This window comes from Salvelinus fontinalis, chromosome 36, assembly GCF_029448725.1.
Source record: "Salvelinus fontinalis isolate EN_2023a chromosome 36, ASM2944872v1, whole genome shotgun sequence".
Taxonomy (NCBI): domain Eukaryota; kingdom Metazoa; phylum Chordata; class Actinopteri; order Salmoniformes; family Salmonidae; genus Salvelinus; species Salvelinus fontinalis.
In genome coordinates, this window is record NC_074700.1 from 17,948,441 (window position 1) to 17,970,633 (window position 22,193).

Below are 22,193 nucleotides of genomic sequence, written 5' to 3' on the forward strand. Positions count from 1 at the left end.
TAAAAAGAATTGAATTTATCTTGATTCAATTAGTAAACAATTGATAAGTACGCATATTAATCAATAACACTGAAAGTTGAATTAGATTAAATAATTTACTCATTAGAAAAACCCATGATTAAATTAGTAATATGTTCAATATTGACAATTAAATATTCACCCTGCATGGGTATCCCTAGCCTGAACTACCCTCTTGTTCTCCCAACCAATTAGAGACAATCTCCATAGTTCCCATGCAGGTAGAATGGAATCATAGAATTAGGAACCATTGTCATTCTATAGAATCCATTCTGATACTGTGTTGAACGAGGGGAAAAGAACAGGACCAAAGATGGAGGAGATAGAGGGAGGGGGAGATAGAGGGAGGGGGAGATAGTGGAAGGGAGGATATCAGAAAGCAGGAGGAGGAGGGATAGGAAACTGCACTGTGTGGTTAAAAGTAGTACAATATATAGGGAATAGGAGATGCAGCCAGTGTGTGCTTGTTTCCTGCCACCCGACTGCACAGTACATGTCCTGCCACCCGACTGCACAGTACATGTCCTGCCACCCGACTGCACAGTACATGTCCTGCCACCCGACTGCACAGTACATGTCCTGCCACCCGACTGCACAGTACATGTCCTGCCACCCGACTGCACAGTACATGTCCTGCCACCCGACTGCACAGTACATGTCCTGCCACCCGACTGCACAGTACATGTCCTGCCACCCGACTGCACAGTACATGTCCTGCCACCCGACTGCACAGTACATGTCCTGCCACCCGACTGCACAGTACATGTCCTGCCACCCGACTGCACAGTACATGTCCTGCCACCCGACTGCACAGTACATGTCCTGCCACCCGACTGCACAGTACATGTCCTGCCACCCGACTGCACAGTACCTGTCCTGCCACCCGACTGCACAGTACATGTCCTGCCACCCGACTGCACAGTACATGTCCTGCCACCCGACTGCACAGTACATGTCCTGCCACCCGACTGCACAGTACATGTCCTGCCACCCGACTGCACAGTACATGTCCTGCCACCCGACTGCACAGTACATGTCCTGCCACCCGACTGCACAGTACATGTCCTGCCACACGACTGTACAGTACATGTCCTGCCACCCGACTGCACAGTACATGTCCTGCCACCCGACTGCACAGTACATGTCCTGCCACCCGACTGCACAGTACATGTCCTGCCACCAGAGCCACGGCCTGTTCACCCTGCTACCATCTAGAAGGCAGAGACAGTACAGGTGCATCAAAGCTGGGATGAGGAGAGACTGAGGAACAGCTTCTATCTCCAGGCCATCAGACTGTTAAATAGTCACCAGTAGCCGGCCTCTGCCCAGTTCCCTGCAGTGAACTTTAGTCATTGTTCCTAGCCGGCTATCAGCTGGTACTCTACCCTGCACCTTAGAGACTGCTGCCATATATACATACCCCCTTCATATGTATATCCTGTATTCTCGTCATCCTATATAACTACTGCTGTACACACCTTTTCTATTCAAATACTGTCTATACACACCATCATATACATATATATTTATATTCCAGACTCTGACTATGCTCATCCTGATATTTCTTAATTCCTTTATTTTTATTTTGGGGAATTTGTGTGTATTGTTTTGTATTGTTAGATATTACTGCACTGTTGCAACTAGAAACACAAGCATTTCGCTGCACCTGTGTTAACATCCGTCAAATATGGGTCAGCAACCAATAACATTTGATTTGATTTGTTCCTCTTGTCTCTCCACAGGGCTGCTGGTATATGGGCTGTGCTGAAGTGGCTGGACAAATGCCAACCTACTTAGTCTTTTTGTCTAGGTCTTTTTGGGCACACACGTTGTTGTGACAATGGAGAGGGCTTAGTTGGGCTAATGAGAGACAGGGTGCGTTTGAGATAGAAATGCCACGTATTGAGCAGGAGGGGGTAGATGTTGGAGGGGCTGGTAGAGGTAATGAATACGGTGAGGAACAATCACATGGTATCAAAAGCAAAGGGAACACTCAGTTGATGTCATTTGAAAAGGCATGGGATGGTGATATATGTTAGGGATTTTTTTTACAACAGGACAGGGTAAACAAATAATAATAAATGTACTCGGGGGGGGGCACTATATTCAAAATGTAAAAAATAAATACAAATAAACTAAAACCGATAAAAAGTTAGTGACTTAAGATGAATGAATAGAAACAGTAGTAGTAAGAAGAAGTAACTCTAATAATACAAAATAAAGAAAGTTGTCAGAGGAGAAGGACTTGGTCGAGGATCGTTGGGCGAGGGGCTCTGCCTCGAGGTGGTATCGTTGCTCTCTCCCTCTCTCTCTCTCCATCCCTCTCTCCCCCTCTCTCATCCCTCACTCCTCACGGAGCTGCAGACGGTAGCGTTGGTAACGGATCTGGAAGAACAGCCTCTCTTGCGGCGAGCGGCTCATTCCGGGCAGCATGTAATCCTCGCTACCGCCGGTCCGCCGGAAGCCCAGCGACTCATACAGCTTGTGGGCGGCCATCTTGACGGCGGTGGTTCCCAGGACGACGGCGGCGTAGTTGTTATGCATGGCGAACTCTAGCACGCGGCGCCCCAGCAACTTGGCAATGCCCTTGCCACGGAAGCGCGAGTCCACCGACATGCGGCGTAGTTCCACCGTGTTGTCGTCCTCCCGGCCCTGCGCCGCCACGATGCCCACCACCTGACCTTCCAGCACTGCCACCCAGAAACACGAGCCTGGAGGACCAGAGAGTCAAGTTAGACACACACACACTACTCTCTCTCTTTCTCAAACACACACACACACACACACACCACTTTCTCACACACACACCAAACAACAATACAAATCTGACAGCATATACTTGACATGTAACCCCCCCCAAATATCATCTGACCTGATGTGAAGGGGCTGAAGTGTCAGCCGGACCTACAGTAGGACTTTCCATGGCTGTCTTTATCTGACCTCTGGTTGGCCCAGTGTGACTCAGTGAAGGACTGAAGCAATAAGGGAAGGGAAGAGTCTACAAGAAGGCTACCCTAAAGCGCCTACACTATTTGCCCTAAAGCCCCCTACACTATTTGCCCTAAAGCCCCTACACTATTTGCCCTAAAGCCCTTACACTATTTGCCCTAAAGCCTCTACACTATTTGCCCTAAAGCCCCCTACACTATTTGCCCTAAAGCCCCCTACACTATTTGCCCTAAAGCCCCCTACACTATTTGCCCTAAAGCCCCCTACACTATTTGCCCTAAAGCCCCCTACACTATTTGCCCTAAAGCCCCTACACTATTTGCCCTAAAGCCCTTACACTATTTGCCCTAAAGCCCCTACACTACTTGCCCTAAAACCCCTACACTATTTGCCCTAAAGCCCCCTACACTATTTGCCCTAAAGCCCCCTACACTATTTGCCCTAAAGCCCCCTACACTATTTGCCCTAAAGCCCCCTACACTATTTGCCCTAAAGCCCCCTACACTATTTGCCCTAAAGCCCCCTACACTATTTGCGCTATAGCCCCCTACACTATTTGCCCTAAAGCCCCCTACACTATTTGCCCTAAAGCCCCCTACACTATTTGCCCTAAAGCCCCCTACACTATTTGCCCTAAAGCCCCCTACACTATTTGCCCTAAAGCCCCCTACACTATTTGCCCTAAAGCCCCCAACACTATTTGCCCTAAAGCCCCATACAAATCAAATGGATTTATTAAGCCCATTTTACATCAGCAGATGTCACAAAGTGATTATACAGAAACCCAGGCTTAAAACCCCAAACAGCAAGCAATGCAGATGTTGAAGCACACTATTTTTCTTAATCCCAAGAACTCATTTTAGGCCAGCTAACACCAGCATGTATTTATACATCACACCCCTCAGAGCCTCTAGCTGAGTGGATAACATCGTTTTTTGAATGACAGAAGGAGTGGGACGATTTTTGTTATGTTTTTTTATTAGCATGAGTGGATGAATAACTTTTTCCCTTATCCGTAATGGAATTGACTTTTTCCCTTATCCGTAATGGAATTGACTTTTTAAAAATGTTTTATTCACCCCTGTCCAGTTGGTGGCAGCAATACAGCATTAGATGTGGTACGTCATAAAACCTTGAAGAAGAAGAAGATCAAACGGACAGTGGAATCCCATCCCCCCAACTATGATCAGAACAACCTATCATTAAAAGCCACAATCTGCAATATTTCCTTCTGTTTAATCAATGGTCATTTCAATGGATTATGCCTACAAGGTGGCAGCCAGGGCTGTTGAAATGGCACATTGTGGCTTTAATCCGACCCTGCTGCTCATGTGTATCGGGATATCACACTAATTACAGACTGGTGTTAATTGTTCAGATTACAGAGCAATTAGAGGTTGCTATACAATGGCTTCTGTCAATTAACATAACCGTGTGATTCAGTTAAAACAGTGAACATCAGGATTCACTCTTTGAAAAAGGGTTCTTTGGCTGTCCCCTCCAAAAAAAACATTTTGTTTCCATGCATAACCCATGTAGAACCCCCTGTGGAATCTCGGTCCTGGGGCCCCTCCATAGGTGCATGTTTTGGTTTTTGCCCTAGCACTACACAGCTGATTCAAATAATCAAATCTTGATGATGAGTTGGTTATTTGAATCAGCTCTGTAGTGCTGGGGGGGGGCAGTACTGAGTTTGGGAAAACCTCTGTTAGACCATTAAGTGATCGGATAGCTGCATTGAGGATATTATCATAGCACTGTTTCATTAACATTTTCGTCATTTAGCAGACACTCTTATCCAAAGCTACTTACAGACAGCGCATTCAGACAGCGCAAGTTGGGAAAAGCGACCACATATCACAGTCATAGAAAGTAGAATCCTTCTTCGAAGTAGCCACTATCAGCAGAACCAGTGCCAGGAAGAAACACACAGCTGCAGATGTGTGAAGGAAAGTGGGGTTGAATGGAGTGTGGCCCTTGCACACACGATATAGAACTACATAAGAGTGTGTTCTGTTGGTAAGACGTGCCAAAGAAAGTATGTCCAAAATCCTCAAAATCCACTAACTGGATGGATCTACTAAAAGGAGGAGGGGTGCTACACACGAGACACTGGTCACATAGTGGTGGCTGGCGTTTCCATTAGCAAAAACATTTATTTAAATGGACTGAATGAAGTGTATCAGAGGGAGAAAGAGAATGAGGGAGGTAGAGAGAGAGAGAGGAAGGGAAGGAGTTAGAGAGTGAGGGAGGTGGACAGACAGAGAGAGAGAGGGAGGTAAAGAGAGAGGGAGGTAGAGAATGTGGGAGGTAGAGAGAGAGGGAGAGAGAGGGGAAGGGAGGGAGGGAGTTAGAGAGTGAGGGAGGTAGACAGACAGAGAGAGAGAGGGAGGTAGAGAATGAGGGAGCGAGAGAGAGAGGGAGGGAGTTAGAGAGAGACGGAGGTAGACAGAGAGAGAGGGGGAGGTTGAGAGGTAAAGAGAGTGGAAGAGAGAGAATGGAAGTGAGAGAGAATGAAAGGGAAAGCAGACGGAGGTTGGTACTGCTTAGTAGCATTATTTGCTCTGATGCTCATAATTAAAAAGTACAATCGTAGACTGAGCTGTCACTTAGGGTTTGAGCGAATAGAAACTCAGGAAGATCCGGACTTACACGCACAGATAAGTACAGCCACTCAAACAGAGACGCGCGTCAACAGAAATCTTCATCCACTATAAAATGTCGGTGAAAACTTCATAGTTTGGGCAAGGAGTTCTTCCAGTCCATGTAGCCTGATAAGAAACAGCTCCAGACCTTGGTCATAATATAAGAGCAGTTGTATACTGCATTTACATTTTTGATGCTCCATAACTTTTGTATTGTTAACATAACGTATTGTTTAGCAAGTCCAGGCCTGCCGTGTTTTGACCTGGGCAGAGAATCATGCAGAGAAACAGCATGTCAGGTATGAGTTGTGTCATTGGGAGGACAAAAATGCCCTGTCTGACTTCTGTCTCTGTCTGCCTGTCTCTGTTGTGTGAGAGTAGTACAGTACTGTACGCTGTCTGTCTGTCTGTCTGTCTGTCTGTCTGTCTGTCTGTCTGTCTGTCTGTCTTGTAATGTGAGAGTAGTACAGTGCTGTACTGTGTCTGTGTTGTAGCTATACAGTATATACAGTATCTAGGGATCAATAAAGTACCATGTTGGAGATGTACAGAGAATGCTGGACAGGTTTTCTGTGGTTGTGGATGACTGGTTTACTATATTCTCATCCTTAGTTTATCTGATTTGCAAAATGTGTGATAGCCTATTTATATTAGATACAACAGTAAACAGTGCTGAAAATAATATTTAGTCAGCTGTATTATGACATGTCCTTGTAGTCCAGTACAGAACATGTATTTGTATCAAATCCCATCTGGCAGAGAATTCTTACTTTTCCGTGACTGACAATGACTGACTGACTGGAGAATATAAAACCTGTGTGTCTTTCTGCAGATGGTGACACACACACACACACACACACACACACACACACACACACACACACACACACACACACACACACACACACACACACACACACACACACACACACACACACACACACACACACACACACACACACACACACACACACACACACACACACACACACACACACACACACACACACACACACACACACACACAGCAAGTGAGGAAATTATGCTAATTCACTGCTTGGACAATGTTATGAGGGATTTAAGGCCCCTGTGGGGTTCAGTGGATTAATGATTGAATAAAACAACTGTCAGATGTATTACAGCCAGTCGCCGCGGTAACAAGTGTGCCTGTCCAGACATGGCATGACATGTGGGCATCACGGAGAGGGTAGGGGAGGGTATTAGAAGGCAGCTAGATCTGCAAGCAGAGTGAAGAGTTGGCTGGGATATTTTCCCATTTGACCTTTGACCTTGGTCATCATTGTGTGTGCAGAGTTCAGAGTGAGTCAGACAATGACTTTTTGGATTCTAGTCAACCAGTGTTGACTCTCCCTGTCTGTAGTCACAATGCGGGAGAATGTTAGCTGGCTTCGGAATAGCTGCTCCACTTTGGAAGGGTCAGATTCATTCAAATTACGGTGTAATGTGGCAGCGTTTTTAGGGTTGGGGTCAATTCCATTTCAGTTCCAGTCAATTCAGGAAGTATACTGAAATTCCAATTCTCTTTTGGTTTTTGGTTTACTTTCTGAATTGACTGAAATTGAAATGGAATTGACCCCAACCCTGGTCTTCAGTTGTCGCTAACTAGTGCTTCATCTCAGAAGAGAGAGATGAGAGTAGAGATGTTAGGTACTGGGAAGAAGGGGGAGGGAGGGGGGGTATTAGAGGAAGGGGAGGAAGGGGTGGGGGGGTGGGAGGGGGGCAAGGAGGGGAAGGTAGGAAGGGGGGATACTAAGAGGAAGGGGGCGGTAGGAGGGTGGATACTAAGAGGAAGGAGGCGGTAGGAGGGGGGATACCAAGAGGAAGGGAGCGGTAGGATGAAGGTGGCAGGGGGAGGAGGGAGAGGTATGAGGGGGTAGGTAGGAGAAGGGCGGTAGGAGGGGAAAGGTAGGAGGTGGGAGGGGAGAGGTAGGAGGGCGGGGGTGGGCACGCCTCTGAAGATGAAGCCACCCCACCATATGTCAGAGCAGAGCCTGTGCCAACAGTCAGGGTTACATAATTCCGTGAACTTTCCTGGTTTCGAGAAATCCTGTTTGGAGGATTGCTGCTTATGCCCTTATTCCCGGTATTGTGCAACCCTATTCAGGACACGATGGGACAATATATAATTATTATTATTATTTAGATGAGGGTACTCAGAGGAAGTGGGAGGTAGGAGGGGAGATACTAAGAGAAAAGGGGGAGATAGGAAGGGAAAGGTAGGAAGGAAGAGGTAGGAGGAAGCTGAAGCCCTCCCCACCATCTGTCAGAACAGAGTGTGCCAACAGACAGGACGGGACAACCAGGCACGCCAGCCCAGGCCATGTGTGATGTGTTGTGTAAGATACACACCACTTTTGTGTTGCTGTAACTACAGATCAAACATTTTATTCATAGATTCATAATAGTTCAAATGTGAATAGAATATTAGATATTAATAGATTATACATATTCAAGATGATTCTATTAAAGATACACTCTCAAACCATTGTATAATTTCAGCCAGTAGTTTTGAAAGTGGTGCTCATGAGCCTAAAGTGCTCCATGTTTTTTGTGTACTAAGCCACTAAATTGTACACTATGTCATCCAGTTTGTATGATATGTTACATTCTGCAAATTATTATTCTCATAATCGTTATATATTTTAGCAATTTGTATGAAATGTTATGATTACAGTTTGTTGTGCTTTAAGATCCTGGAGTGCATCTTTAAGATGTCCCATGTATATACTAGCGATTAATGTCATGCATCCCAAATCACACCCTATTCCTTATATAGTGCACTATTTTTGACCAGGACCCATAGGGTTCCATTTGAGACGCAGCCTTGGTCTCTGGTAAAAGCTCAGAGGGATCCCACAGTATTAATAGCTAAGCTGCTGGTTCCAAGGTTCAAGAAGCACCATCCCGTTTATTTGACTTCATTCCGATTCAATTTAACAAATTTAGAGAAGCTCAATAGCACTTAGCTGTAATTATCTCTGTACGGGGGTCGATAACTGCAAATAGAATGAAAGAAAAAGGCAACTGACATTTTCAAACTCTTCTTGACCCAGTGCGTAATACCTACATGTTTCAAGCAGACCACCATAGACCCCGTGACCAAGAACGCAAAGGTAACCTGTCTAAATGACTATCGCATGACTACCCGTAGCACCCACATTTGTAGCCATGAAATGCTTTGAAAGGCTGGTCATGGCTCACATCAACACAATCAACCCACTCCAATTCGCATACCACCCCAACAGATCTACAGATGACGCAATCTCTATTGCACTCCACAATGCTCTCTCCCACCTGCACAAGAGGAACACCTAAGTGAGAATGCTGTTCATTGACTACAGCTCAGCGTTCAACACCATAGTGCCCTCCAAGCTCATCACTAAGCTCAGGACTCTGGGACTGAACTCTCTCTGCAACTGGATCCTGGACTTCCTGAGGCACCACCTCCAGGTGGTGAGGGTAGGCATCTGCCACACTGACCCACAACACGGGGGCCCCCCAGGGGTGCGTGCTTAGTCCCCTCCTCTACTCCCTGTTCACCCACGACTGTGTGGCCGCGCACGACTCCAACACCATCCTTAAGTTTGCTGGCGACACGACGATGAGACATCCTATAAGGAGGATGTCTGTGACCTGGTAGTGTGGTACCAGGACATCAACCCCCAACGTCAGCAAGACAGAAGAGTTGATCGTGGACTACAGGAAATGAAGGGCCCGAGCACGCCCCCCTCCACATCGACGGGGCTGTAGGGAGCGGGTTGAGTTCCTCAGTGTCCACATCACTAAGAAACTATCATGGTCCACACACACCAATACAGTCATGAAGAAGGCTCAACAATGCCTCTTCCACCTCAGGAGGCTGAAAAGATTTGGCATGGGCACCTCAGATCCTCAAAAAGATTTACAGCTGCACGATTGAGAGCATCTTGACTGGCTGCATCACCGCTTGGTGTGGCAACTGCTTGGCATTCGACCGCAAGGCGCTACAGTGGGTAGTGCGTACAGCCCATTCTTGCCATCCAGGAACTTCAAACCAGGAAGTGTCAGATGTAGGGTCTAAAAATGGTCAAAGACTCCAGCCACCCAAGTCATAGACTGTTCTCTCTGCTATCGCAAAGCAAGCGGTACTGATGCAGCAAGTCTGGAACCAACAGGACCCTGAACAGCTTCTACCCCCAAGCCATAAGATGGCAAAATAATTAGTCAGGTTAGCTATTGGTTAACTATTTAACTATTTGCATTGACCCTTTTTGCAATAACTCTTTTGACTCGTCACATACAGTACGTTGTTGCTACTATTTATTATCTATCCTGTTGCCTGGTCACTTTATCCCTACCTTTATGTACATATCTACCTCAAATACCTTGTACCTCTGCACATTGACTCGGCACAGGTCTCAGGTGCATATAGCCACATTTGTTACTCATTGTGTATTTATTCCTCATGTTATTATTTTCTTCCCTCTGCATTGTTGGGAAGGGCCCGTAAGCATATCACTGTTAGTCTACACATGTTGTTTACAACGCATGTGACGAATACAATTTGATTTGATTTGATAGGATCAGAGAAAGGTGGAGAGAAGACAGAGAGATAAGATAGAGAGACAAGACAGAGGGGGGGGTTGGAGGAGAAGAGAGAAGAGAGAGTACCCATCGGCTCACCTGTGTGAGACAGGTGGTGGAGTCTAGCATTCTAGCTGGCAGGGGGTTGGAAAAACTGAAGCAAGACTCAACTTCCTCCTTCTCCCCATCCCTATTCTCCTCCTCGTCCCTATTCTCCTCCTTCTCCCTCCTCCCTATTCTCCTCCTTCTCCCTCCTCCCAATTCTCCTCCTCCCCCTCCCTATTCTCCCTCCTCCTATTCTCCTCCTCCTCCCCCTCCCTATTCTCCTCCTCATCCCCCCTCCCTATTCTCCTCATCCCCCCTCCTTATTCTCCTCCTCCCCTCCCTATTCTCCTCCTCCCCTCCCTATTCTCCTCATCCCCCCTCCCTATTCTCCTCCTCCCCTCCCTATTCTCCTCCTCCCCTCCCTATTCTCCTCCTCCTCCCTCTATTCTCCTCCTCCTCCCTCTATTCTCCTCCTCCTCCCTCTATTCTCCTCCTCCTCCTTATGCTCCTCCTTCTCCCCACTCCTTATTCTCCTCCTTCTCCCCACTCCTTATTCTCCTCCTTCTCCCCCCCTCCTTCTCCCCCCTCCTTACTCTCCTCCTTCTCCCCCCTCCTTACTCTCCTCCTTCTCCCCCCCTCCTTATTCTCCTCCTTATTCTCCTCTTCCTCCCCCCTCCTTATTCTCATCCTCCTCCTATGAGAAACATTGGCTCTGAGAAGAAGGGATCTGCTGGTTAAGAGTCAGACATGGAGAGAGCTAGCTTGACTAAGAGCTAGCTTGACTAGAGAGGGGGATCATAGGATCCTGGTAGATGGGGATGGGAGTAGACAGTAGGGTGTGGGGGTATCATAGCCCGGGGTTGAAGGAAGTGGAGAGGACTCTACCAGAGCAGTAAGGAGGAATGAAAGGAGGAGAGAGCTATTACAAGAGCGTTAAACACTATTTAATTTGGAAAGATTTTTTACTCAGGATTTTAATGTGACAGATTTTTTTATTCTAACTGGTATAGGAAAAGAATATGCTTCCTGCCGTGGGCGTGCATTGGTAGGAGAATATGGTGTGATGTTATGATATGACTATGATATGACCCCCCCCTCCCTAACCCTTTTTATTGTGCTTAACAAGATTATTGTCTATCCATTCAGATGAAACCTATGAGGGTAATTCAGTTGATAAGCATTTAGTCTAGACAGCGCACACCCTTGCTGTGTGTGTGTGTGTGACTGTGTCTGTGTGCGTGTGCGTGCGCGCGTGTGTGTGCGTGTGTGTGTAGGATTAAAGAAAAGCTCATTAACAGCTTGTGTCCGCTTTAGTGTGTGTTCATACTTGATACAGATCATCCCTTTGTTATGTTTAAGCGTGCCTGTGTGTGCGCGCGCACACGCACGCATGTGTAGCAGACATGAGTCAGTCATGGTTGCTCATGGTCACGTGATGAGGCAGAAGCAAATGTCCTCTTGGTCTAACGGTCAAGGTGTTGGTTTGTCCCACACTAGACCAGGGAATGAGTTTACTAGGGTATCTCTGGGTATAAGATGGGACCCCCCCCCCCCCCCAGGTGGCTTGCTCCTGGGAACAAAGTGCATGCTGGGAATATGGATCTTCCGGACAGCTATACAACACACATCATTGTTTTGTCCCCATGTCACCCTAATAGATGAGACCAGGAGCACACACACATGCTTACACACGCACATCTATGCACATACACTCATATGCACACTTCTCACACAAACACACAACATATGGCAAATAATTATTTAAACATGAATAGTTAACATGGCTAGACACAAGCCCACCCATCTCAAGAAGACCTACAAGCTCCAGCATATCTGTCATTCACTACACACACTACCCCTGGTATGTTACACACACACACCCTGCCCTCTGTCTCCATTACAGCTCCATTAGCGCCTGAGGCAGTGTAGGAGCATTAATCACAAAGGAGGCTGCAGCACTGGCCTTTTCACATTAGTTTTACTGCCCTGGGTGGCTCATCACTCACACTGTGTGTGTGTGTGTGTGTGTGTGTGTGTGTGTGTGTGTGTGTGTGTGTGTGTGTGTGTGTGTGTGTGTGTGTGTGTGTGTGTGTGTGTGTGTGTGTGTCCGTGTGTGTGTGTGTGTGTGTGTGTCCGTGTGTGTGTCTGTGTGTGTGTCTGTGTGTGTGTCTGTGTGTGTGTGTGTGCGCACGCGCCCAACTCAGATCCTCTCACTGCTACAGTCAAAGGGTTGGAGGTTTCGTAAAAAATCCCTTCCCCCCTCTTCTTTAAATCACTAACCAAAACCCTCTGTTAACGTCTAAGATGTTGTAAGGCAGAGGAAGATGTGCTTTTTTCTGTGTCTCACCCACTCACTCATAAAGATCAGACCACATGATTGGTTACCCAAGATTGGATCATATGATTGGTCACCTGGGAGTAAAGTGTTTAGAAACAATAATGTTTTTAACATCTCATTTTGCCTCTTGTTGGGTCCATTGTTCTTTACCAGTATCGATTAAAAACATTTTTTGGAGTAGCGCTTTTGTGTCATTGTACAATGAATAAGACACTTACTGAAATTTGTATTGAAGTTAGTAGAGATTAAACTCAGTGACATCCAGTTAGAGTGATACCCCTCTCGAATGGACAATCAAGAATGTACTAGAACTGGAATTAAACTTTTTCTCTCTTTCTATCTGTCTCTCTTTCTATCTGCCTCTCTTTCTATCTGTCTCTCTTTCTATCTGCCTCTCTTTCTATCTGCCTCTCTTTCTATCTGCCTTTCTTTCTTACTCCGGCTTTCTTTCTTACTCCGGCTTTCTTTCTTACTCCGGCTTTCTTTCTTACTCCGGCTTTCTTACTCTCTCTCTCCAGGTGATGTCGAACCCAGTTCTCCACAGCTACTGTTACATCCTCAACAATAAAGAGAGAGGGAGCGGAAGGATGGAAGGAACGTTTATCTACTGTGTGTATAGCGAGCTACCTCAGCTGACGAGCTAGAGAGAGTTCCCAAGGGAGACCCCTACGTGGAGCAAACCTTCCCCCATATCCCGATCAAATGCTTCCATTTTCTACCTTGCCTTCTCTCTCTCTCTTACTCTGTCTGACACTCTCTCTTACTCTGTCTGACACTCTCTCTTACTCTGTCTGACTCTCTCTCTTACTCTGTCTGACACTCTCTCTCGCTCTCTCTCTCTCTGTCTGACACTCTCTCTCGCTCTCTCTCTCTCTGTCTGACACACTCTCTCTCTGTCTGACACACTCTCTCTCTCTCTCTCTGACTGCCGCTGTCTCTCTGACTGCCGCTGTCTCGCTGACTGCCGCTGTCTCTCTGACTGCCGCTGTCTCTCTGACTGCCGCTGTCTCGCTGACTGCCGCTGTCTCGCTGACTGCCGCTGTCTCGCTGACTGCCGCTGTCTCGCTGACTGCCGCTGTCTCGCTGACTGGCGCTGTCTCGCTGACTGCCGCTGTCTCGCTGACTGGCGCTGCCTCGCTGACTGCCACTGCCTCTCTGACTGCCTCTCTGTCACTGCCTCTCTGTCACTGCCTCTCTGTCACTGCCTCTCTGTCACTGCCTCTCTGACACTGTCTCTCTGTCACTGTCTCTCTGTCACTGTCTCTCTGTCACTGTCTCTCTGTCACTGTCTCTCTGTCACTGTCTCTCTGTCACTGTCTCTCTGTCACTGTCTCTCTGTCACTGTCTCTGTGTCACTGTCTCTGTGTCACTGTCTCTGTGTCACTGTCTCTGTGTCACTGTCTCTCTGTCACTGTCTCTCTGTCACTGTCTCTGTGTCACTGTCTCTGTGTCACTGTCTCTGTGTCACTGTCTCTGTCACTGTCTCTGTCACTGTCTCTGTCACTGTCTCTGTCACTGTCTCTGTCACTGTCTGTCTCTCAGCAGAGCTATAATAACCAGCAGGTACAGTGAGTGACAGTAGTGAAGTATCTGCACCCACTAACTCCCCAGAACAGAATGAGATCACTGTCATTAGCAGGGAAGTGAATAGGGGCTAACAGACAAGTAGACAGCGTCCCAAATGGCACTCTATTCCCTACATAGTAGCCCATAGGGCTCTGGTCAAAAGTAGTGCACTATATAGGGACTAGTGTGTCATTTGGGATGTGGAAGTAGACTGCTCTGTCTAGGCAGGACCCAGTATGGGACAGGCTCTGACCCAGACTGAGATATGAGGACAATAACCCATCTGGCCACTCTTATCACTGCCCTGGGGCCCAGGAATCAGGTGGCTGTAACTGTTGAGTCACCTTGGCCCATCTACCTCTGTACTGTGTGGAGCAGACTAGATACCTTCACTGTAGAGAGCAAGGTTATGTAAGTCCCAAATAGCACCCTATTTACTACATAGTGTACTACTTTTGACCAGAGCACAATGAGCCCTGGTCAAAAGTAATGCACTATATAGGGAATAGGGTGCCATTAGGAATTGGGCCCAAGCTTCATAATGTTGAAGTTAGGAACTTGGTAAAGGAGCTTGGTTTTGCCTTGTGCCGAATCACGCCCCTCGCCATGTCTTGTATAACAACGGGGGCTGCAGGGGTACGTGCTACGCCACTGTTTATAACTAGCTAGAAGTTAACTATCTAAGATGTGACAAATAAATGATCTCCAGCTCAGCACTCCAGCTATGTATATGGTTTGCTAACTTGCTAGCTAAGTGGCTGGATGGCAAGATCAAGCCTCTTGGTTACGGCATAGCCAATCAATCCTCTCCGGGAACAAGAGCCTTGCTGTCTAAGATTTGTTTTGTGCATGCAGCAAATTGTGAGTAGCCTTTTGAGATAGTTGTATAACTTTATGAGCTGGAATATCTGTCATTGCAATTAGTTTATGTTCGCTTGGTCATGTTAGCATTCAGCTAGCGTCCACTATGGGAATTCTGCGTGTGTGTGGAGCCTCACACCTCCTCCAGGACTGCCGCGCAGAGACGCAAGAGACTGAACTTCACCGAGTTCCCCCACGTTAGTTTGCACTATATAGATCAACGTTTTTTCTGTGATCGAATCAACATTATATCGGCCCCTTTCTAATGCAACAAACCGAAACAAATCTAACTTTGCAAGATTGAGTCTGATTTTGTTGTAGGCAGAGCCAGAGCCCAACGGAGTTGAATTCTGTTGGCCGGGGTAGCCCATAAGAGGTCTTTCAATCACCTGTGAGTCAATGCACTTTTCAGATCAGTTCAGAACAGAGCTGTGCATGTGCACATTTGCTGATATTCTTTTCTAGTTAGCGAGTTATTAGCCCAGGTATAGATAAGTATAGGTCAGCAATGGGGAGTTACTGCTTCCTACAAGATCACAAAACATGGAGACTACATTTCAAGCTGTCTTTAAAAACCCAGTCAGGTAAAAAGCTTCTGTCTTAAAGGGGCAGAGTTAAAGGGGCAGTGTTGTATTTTGTATTTTGAGATAAGCTTGAATATAGAGACAAGCTAATAGGCAGAGGGGTAGCCTACATTGTCTAATTCTGTGTGGTAATTATTATTATTTGTATAACTTTTTAAAAGTCTCAAGCAATGTAGGCCTGCAATGAACACCACATATAGGATACTGTAGACCAGGGGTGTCAAACTCATTCCACGGAGGGCCTAGTGTCTGCAGGTTTTTGGTTTTTCCTTTCAATAAAGCCCTAGACAACCAGGTGTGGGGAGTTCCTAACTAATTAGTGATGTTAATTCATCAATCAAGTATAAGGGAGGAGCAAAAACCCGCAGACACTCGGCCCCCCGTGGAATGAGTTTGACACCTGTCCTGTAGACTATATGATAGAAATCAAAAGCTATTTCCATGGGAAAATGCTATGGGATTTGCTCCATTGGTTTAGTTGGTAGGCCTACATTATGCTCAGATAGTAGTCAATAGGCTATTGTGGCTGTCTCAAACTGTAAGGGTACAGCCTCAGTGTTCACTGTAAACGCACTCCGGAATTTCTCACAATGTTCAAGTTTCCGCTCAAAATACCTACAATTTGTGCAGTGCCCCGAAAAATGTGAGGGAACATTGGTTGGGACCCCGACAAACATTTATGTTGGGAAAGAAAAAGAGGCCAGTGTTTGCACTGACATTAATACCATATACCCTGCTATGGTACAGGGACTTTATGAAGGTATGAAAATCTAGATACCGCCAGACCCTACTTGGTATAGACTACAGAACAGTGGTGTATTTGTACAGGGCAGTGAAAGTGGATGGATTGATTTGTTGATTAATGAAACAGCGTTTATCGATTGTTAATGAAACAGCCTTTATCATTTGGTCTATTAGTGAAACAGCCTTTATCGATTGGTTGATTAATGACACAGCCTTTATTGATTGGTTGATTAATGACACAGCCTTTATTGATTGGTTGATTAATGATACAGCCTTTATTGATTGGTTGATAGTACCACAGGGATGTCAGGGAAAACTCAAGCTGGTAGAATTAATGTCCTGCTCTTTGATGTTAAGAATCCCTACTTAAACACCCACTCCCATGCCCTTATTGTTCCTGGTATGTCCCATGCACACACACGCGCTGAGCAGAGGGCTGAGATAACTGATGGCTTTTTGTGACAGTGGGATGAGTAAATGCATGCACACACATTCTAGCGATGGGGGGGATCGATACAGTTACATATCGGGATATTATTGCTGATGATATATTGCATCGTTTTGACAATATCGCAATATTATTTTTGCGATAGTTGGCTGTACCTGCACCAACAGTATTCTTCCTTCATAGCTTGTTCTCCATCTTCTTTTTAAATAGGGAGCCATTTTGTTTTCAACACTTTTATTTCCATGACTGATCAAAACTGGTTTTCTCATGGCTCTGTCTTGTCCTTCTGCAGCAGACAAATGGTGAGCAATATGTTTGGATAATCGAATCGCAATAAAATCTCAGTGTCAAATCGCAATACAGATAGAATCATGAGAATCCTGACAATTACAATACATATCGTATCGGCATCTAAGTATTGCGATAATATCGTATCGGGAGGAACCTGGCAATTGCCAGCCCTAACACATATACAGTGCCTTCGGAAAATATTCAGAACCCTTGACTTTTTCCACATTGTTAGGTTACGGCCTTATTTTAAAATGTAGATATATTTTTTAATCCTCATCAATCTACACACAATACCCCATAATGACAAAGCAAAAACAGGTTTTTAGAAATGTTTACAAATGTATTGATAATAAAAAACTGAAATATCACATTTACATAAGTATCGATCGGGTTCAAGTCTGGGCTCTGGCTGGCCCACTCAAGGACATTCAGAGACTTGTCCCGAAGCCACTCCTGCATTGTCTTGGCTGTGTGTTTAGGGTCGTTGTCCTGTTGGAAGGTGAACCTTCGCCCCATTCTGAGGTCCTGAGCACTCTGGAGTAGGTCTTCATCAAGGATCTCATTGTACTTTGCTCAGTTCATATTTGCCTCGATCCTGACGCTGAAAAACATCCCCACAGCATGATGCTGCCACCACCATGCTTCACTGTAGGGATGCTGCCAGGTTTTCTCCAGGAAGAGTCTTGGTGGTTCCACTTCTGACATTTAAGAATGTGGGAAGGCCACTGTGTTCTTGGGGACCTTCAATGCTGCAGAAATGTTTTGATACCCTTCCCCAGATCTGTAACTCGACACAATCCTGTCTCTGAGCCCTACGGACAATTCCTTCGACCTCATGGCTTGGTTTTTGCTATGACATGCACTGTCAACCATGGGACCTTATATAGACAGGTGTGTGCCTTTCTAAACCATCTCCAATCAATTGAATTTACCACAGGTAATGGAAACAGGTTGCACCTGACTGCAATGTGCATAGAAAAGGGTCTGAATACTTCTGTAAATAAGGTATTTCTGTTTTTGTTATTTCTAAAAACCTGTTTTTGCTTTGTCATTATGGGATATTGTGTGTAGATTGCTGAGGATTTAAAAAAAAATCTATTTTAGAATAAGGCTGTAACATAACAAAATTTGGAAAAGTCAAGGGGTCTGAATACTTTCTGAAGGCACTGTATACACATACTGAAGAGGAGATAAGGGCGTTGATCTGTCCCTGGCCAGTTGAGACTGTGTGTGTGTGTGTGTGTGTGTGTGTGTGTGTGTGTGTGTGTGTGTGTGTGTGTGTGTGTGTGTGTGTGTGTGTGTGTGTGTGTGTGTGTGTGTGAGTGTGAGAGAGAGACAGAGAGAGCAACAGAGAGACAGAAAGACAGAGAGAGAAAGCGATTTGATTATAGCCTAAAGTTTTGGAACGGAACAAGGAGGAAGTGTGTCATAGCTCACTTCTTAGAATCGAAGTGTTTTGGATCATAGGAGATTTATGGATTGTCCTAATTAGGGACTGATGTAGTTGAGGAAATGACTCCAATGAGGCTTGGCCGACAGAGGCTTAGCCGACTGCTGCAGAAAGTCTATCAGCAGTTTCCTCCTCGTAATCAATAGGCCCAGTAGTGTGGCTTGCCCTGAACCCTCCCACAGTAACAAAGTGGAGCGAGTCGCCCTGCATACTTAATAAGCAGGCAGACTGCCTCTGTCTTTGAACGCATAATTGCGTCCCAAATGGCACCCTATTCCCTACATAGTGCACTACTTTTGGCCATGGCCCAGGGTTCTGCGGATGAACATTTATATACTGACAAAGACAACAGATTAGGCCTATTTCATTTTCACATTACTTTTCAGTATATAGTTTGTGTGTTGTGTCCAATTGCCCCCTATCCCCTTTTACCTGTAGGTTTCATGTAATACTCCTCGATGTCTGCCATGTCAGTGTGGAGCGCGCAGGCCAGATAGCTGTGGATAACTTTGTGGCTGTAGAAGTAGCGCGCGGCCATGAGAAGGAACGGCGCGCAGCAGGTCAGCGCGAGGGATTTGGTCACAACAAAGCACATCACTATGGAGATAAGGAAGAAAAATAAACGATACCTGTCAGAAAAAAGAATCAAATGTTGGATTTTGGCGGAAGTCACACACATAACCAAACAGTGACATTCCAAGAATAAGTATATGTTGCTGCTTCAAAAAAAGATCAGTCCCTGATATCCCACACGTAATACGGAGTAAGTCGTTGAAAAACATCACATGACATCCTATGTTGAATATGTATTTATTTTACTGGGTGCAAATTTAAGTCTATACTCATAGCCTAGATATCCTACACATGCAATAGCATTTTAAAATAATCTCAGACTCTGGTCCATTTACTGCAGTGGTGCTTTTTGCAGTAGCCTATTTCTCTGATTGGGCAGCACGGTGGCGCCAGAGTGGAACCCACCACACAGACAGGCTGTGCAGCAGCATTGCATGTTATTATGTTTTCGTCTAGCCTGGCATGATGCAACACTGTTTTACTCCATTGCACCACGATATGACGTGCTGTCAACAGTGTGCCCTTACTTTGTAGCGGCATGGTTCCAAATAATAGCGTCATTTCCACATGATCGCCCACACCAATTTTCAGACAACATTTCGACGGTGAAGTATAGTATGTTTTGTTGGTTTTTACTGTTTCATCTGTATGGTACTTACCACGGTACAGATAAAGGGATGAGGTGTACATACGTGATGAACATTTTGAAATTAACATCTGCACTCGAATTATAAACAATGACAGCATGCGCACACGGTTGGTGGTGCTGCGCGTTGTGTGCACGTACAGTAAAATGTGTGTATGATGGGAACTGGTGAGGGGGTGCGATTGGTGCACGCACGCGCACACTGTGGGCCAATCCTCAAGTTCTATTCATTCATTCATGCGTCCAACACAACCGGCATCGTAGCGCCGTACACGCACATCCAACACGGCACCGAGTACATACTACATGCAGCATGCGTTTTAGCCATGCCTTTGTGTAGCGGTTTGATGCGGTGCTGTAAGGCACATGAGCTCCATGCCGGAATCGAGGAAAAGAGGGCATCGAATTATCCATTAACACACACATTGATGCTCCAACAGATTATAGCTTTCCTTCAACTGCATTTCAATTCACAATTTAAAAAAAACATATTTTGCAATGATTGGTTTTCATGTGTTAGTATGGTTGGGTTATTCATTAAGAATGTATTTTACAATAATCATTTTCAGATATATAGCATACATGGGTAAAATGAAAAGCGTTTTTCAATGAGTAATGGCAACTTTACACGAATTTCACTCCAGTAAATGGTTAGTATAGGATGAATCGTGTCACTTACGTGTCAGAAGAGCATATACGAATTGGGTTTGACTTTGCTGTAATATGCCTCTGAATGCAGTGTTGGGTATCCTCTCCATTATCCCCTCATAAAAGATGCGGCGCACCTCCACATGGTCCGTGCGCTCAAACTCGCGGATCAAAACCGTATCTTTCCTCGCATCATTTTCCTCGAGAGGATTCGGTGCAGGTGTGGAAGAAGTCCACATTTGCGAGGAGGAAAGGATAATAGACTCTTTTTTTGTCCCTTGTATGGCATCGTGTTCATCCGCAACAATTTTTGTCTCGCAAACCATTTTTGGAGACGAACAATGCATGCAACTGGCCTCAAAAATAACTTGAACTTGATAAAAATAGAAATGGGATACGATGCGTTTATAAATATGCAAAGAAAAAAGACGGCGGGTGTTTCTGTTGCAACCCTGAGCGTTTCTGCACGACCAAGGGTTGCCGACCAGCACTTAGCCTATTTATAATGCGCCCTAGCGATGCATTCAGATTCAGGGGCTGGCCCGCACAGCGCGTACATTGGCTCAGGCGCTTCTCCATTCGATTCTGATAGGCGGATAGAGACAAGAGTGAGGCACCCGGTTTAATTATTTTTTTAAACCTCAACATTGCTCCTGGTGTGCCGGCGAAATTCCACACATGTGTGTTTGAGGGGGACAGGGAGGGTGGACTTGCGTACGGGTATTTCGGAACAGGTAGACTAATGGGGGCCTTTGAAGCTCACGCCAAACAACCCGGCCTGCCCCGGTGTACCTGCTGCGGGAGCTGCGCCAGACCCTCTCTTCAGCGATGACTGAAATTACACTTGCCAGAATGGATAAGACGCGTTCATACGAGGACACATGAGATTTCATGCGTCAAAATATAAAGGACACTTGGTGATGGTGGGACTTTGTAAGGGAATGTTTAGAGAACTGACTGACAGTGTAGCCTATGGCTGGTTAGGTGGCTGCGGCTCGGCGCTTCGCTCCTCCCGGCGTTGTGCCTCTTTCGATCTCCGGTCTCATGACTGACAGGTCTGCTGCACTGCAGTGATTCCACCCCGGTTTTATTCTCGCCTCACTCGTCCTTTCCCACGACACTTTCCTTACGACGGCGTTTCGTTGTATCATCATTGAACATTCCTTAGTCTAAGTCGTAGGACTGACTGGCTGTGTAGGCTATATGGCTATATGGCACAACAGTATGAGGTAATTTAAATTCACTGTCATTAATTTATTCACACAGGCTACAATTGACTGTTCACATTAATTCAGTGTTCCATTTAAATGTGGCCATATGCCTCACTGGATATACCAATCAAATCAATACACATTTATGTGGGGATGTTTTGTTGACACTAAAGGGGCGACACTGCCTAACCAATGCCGTTACAATGGTCCCGCTACTACTACACCCAATTCAATTCCGTGACGTGACGTCTCTTCTGTCCTCGATTATGCCTATGGTTTATTACGCCTGTAAGCAATATTATAATCACAGTGGAGAAAGTTTCACTAAACGGATGCCTTCATAGGCCAAATGCTCTACCAAATCATTACACATTTGCATTGGCTTCGTTCCATAGCGCGCAGCCTAAATGTAAACACGAATTTAAAGCATTATCTTCATTTTCGGACGTTTTTCTGAATTTTTAGGCTAGCATTATTAACCTAACGAAGAAAATGCATTTGTATAGCTCTAAATGAGTTAGGTATAAGATGTTACTAGGCTATCGCATTGAACAGAACTAGACTAGTGTATATATATATAAATCATTGGTTT

At 45.7% G+C, this 22,193-nt stretch overlaps 1 protein-coding gene across 2 annotated transcripts; it reads right to left on the bottom strand.

Annotated features, from left to right (window-relative positions):
* Positions 1-1,085: 1,085 nt before the first annotated feature.
* LOC129835338 (N-acetylaspartate synthetase-like) lies at positions 1,086-20,885 on the bottom strand. 2 transcript variants are annotated; one of them, XM_055900937.1, is made up of 3 exons: positions 20,422-20,882; positions 18,956-19,120; positions 1,087-2,729 (listed from the first exon to the last, which is right to left on the bottom strand). In XM_055900937.1, the coding sequence occupies exons 1-3, from the start codon at positions 20,735-20,737 to the stop codon at positions 2,362-2,364; spliced, it is 849 nt and encodes a 282-aa protein (XP_055756912.1). In that variant the 5' UTR covers positions 20,738-20,882; the 3' UTR covers positions 1,087-2,361. The 2 variants fall into 2 exon arrangements, with proteins under 2 accessions (XP_055756913.1, XP_055756912.1); XM_055900938.1 differs by lacking the exon at positions 18,956-19,120 and having other exon boundaries at positions 1,086-2,729; positions 20,422-20,885.
* Between the last annotated feature and the right edge of the window lie 1,308 nt (positions 20,886-22,193).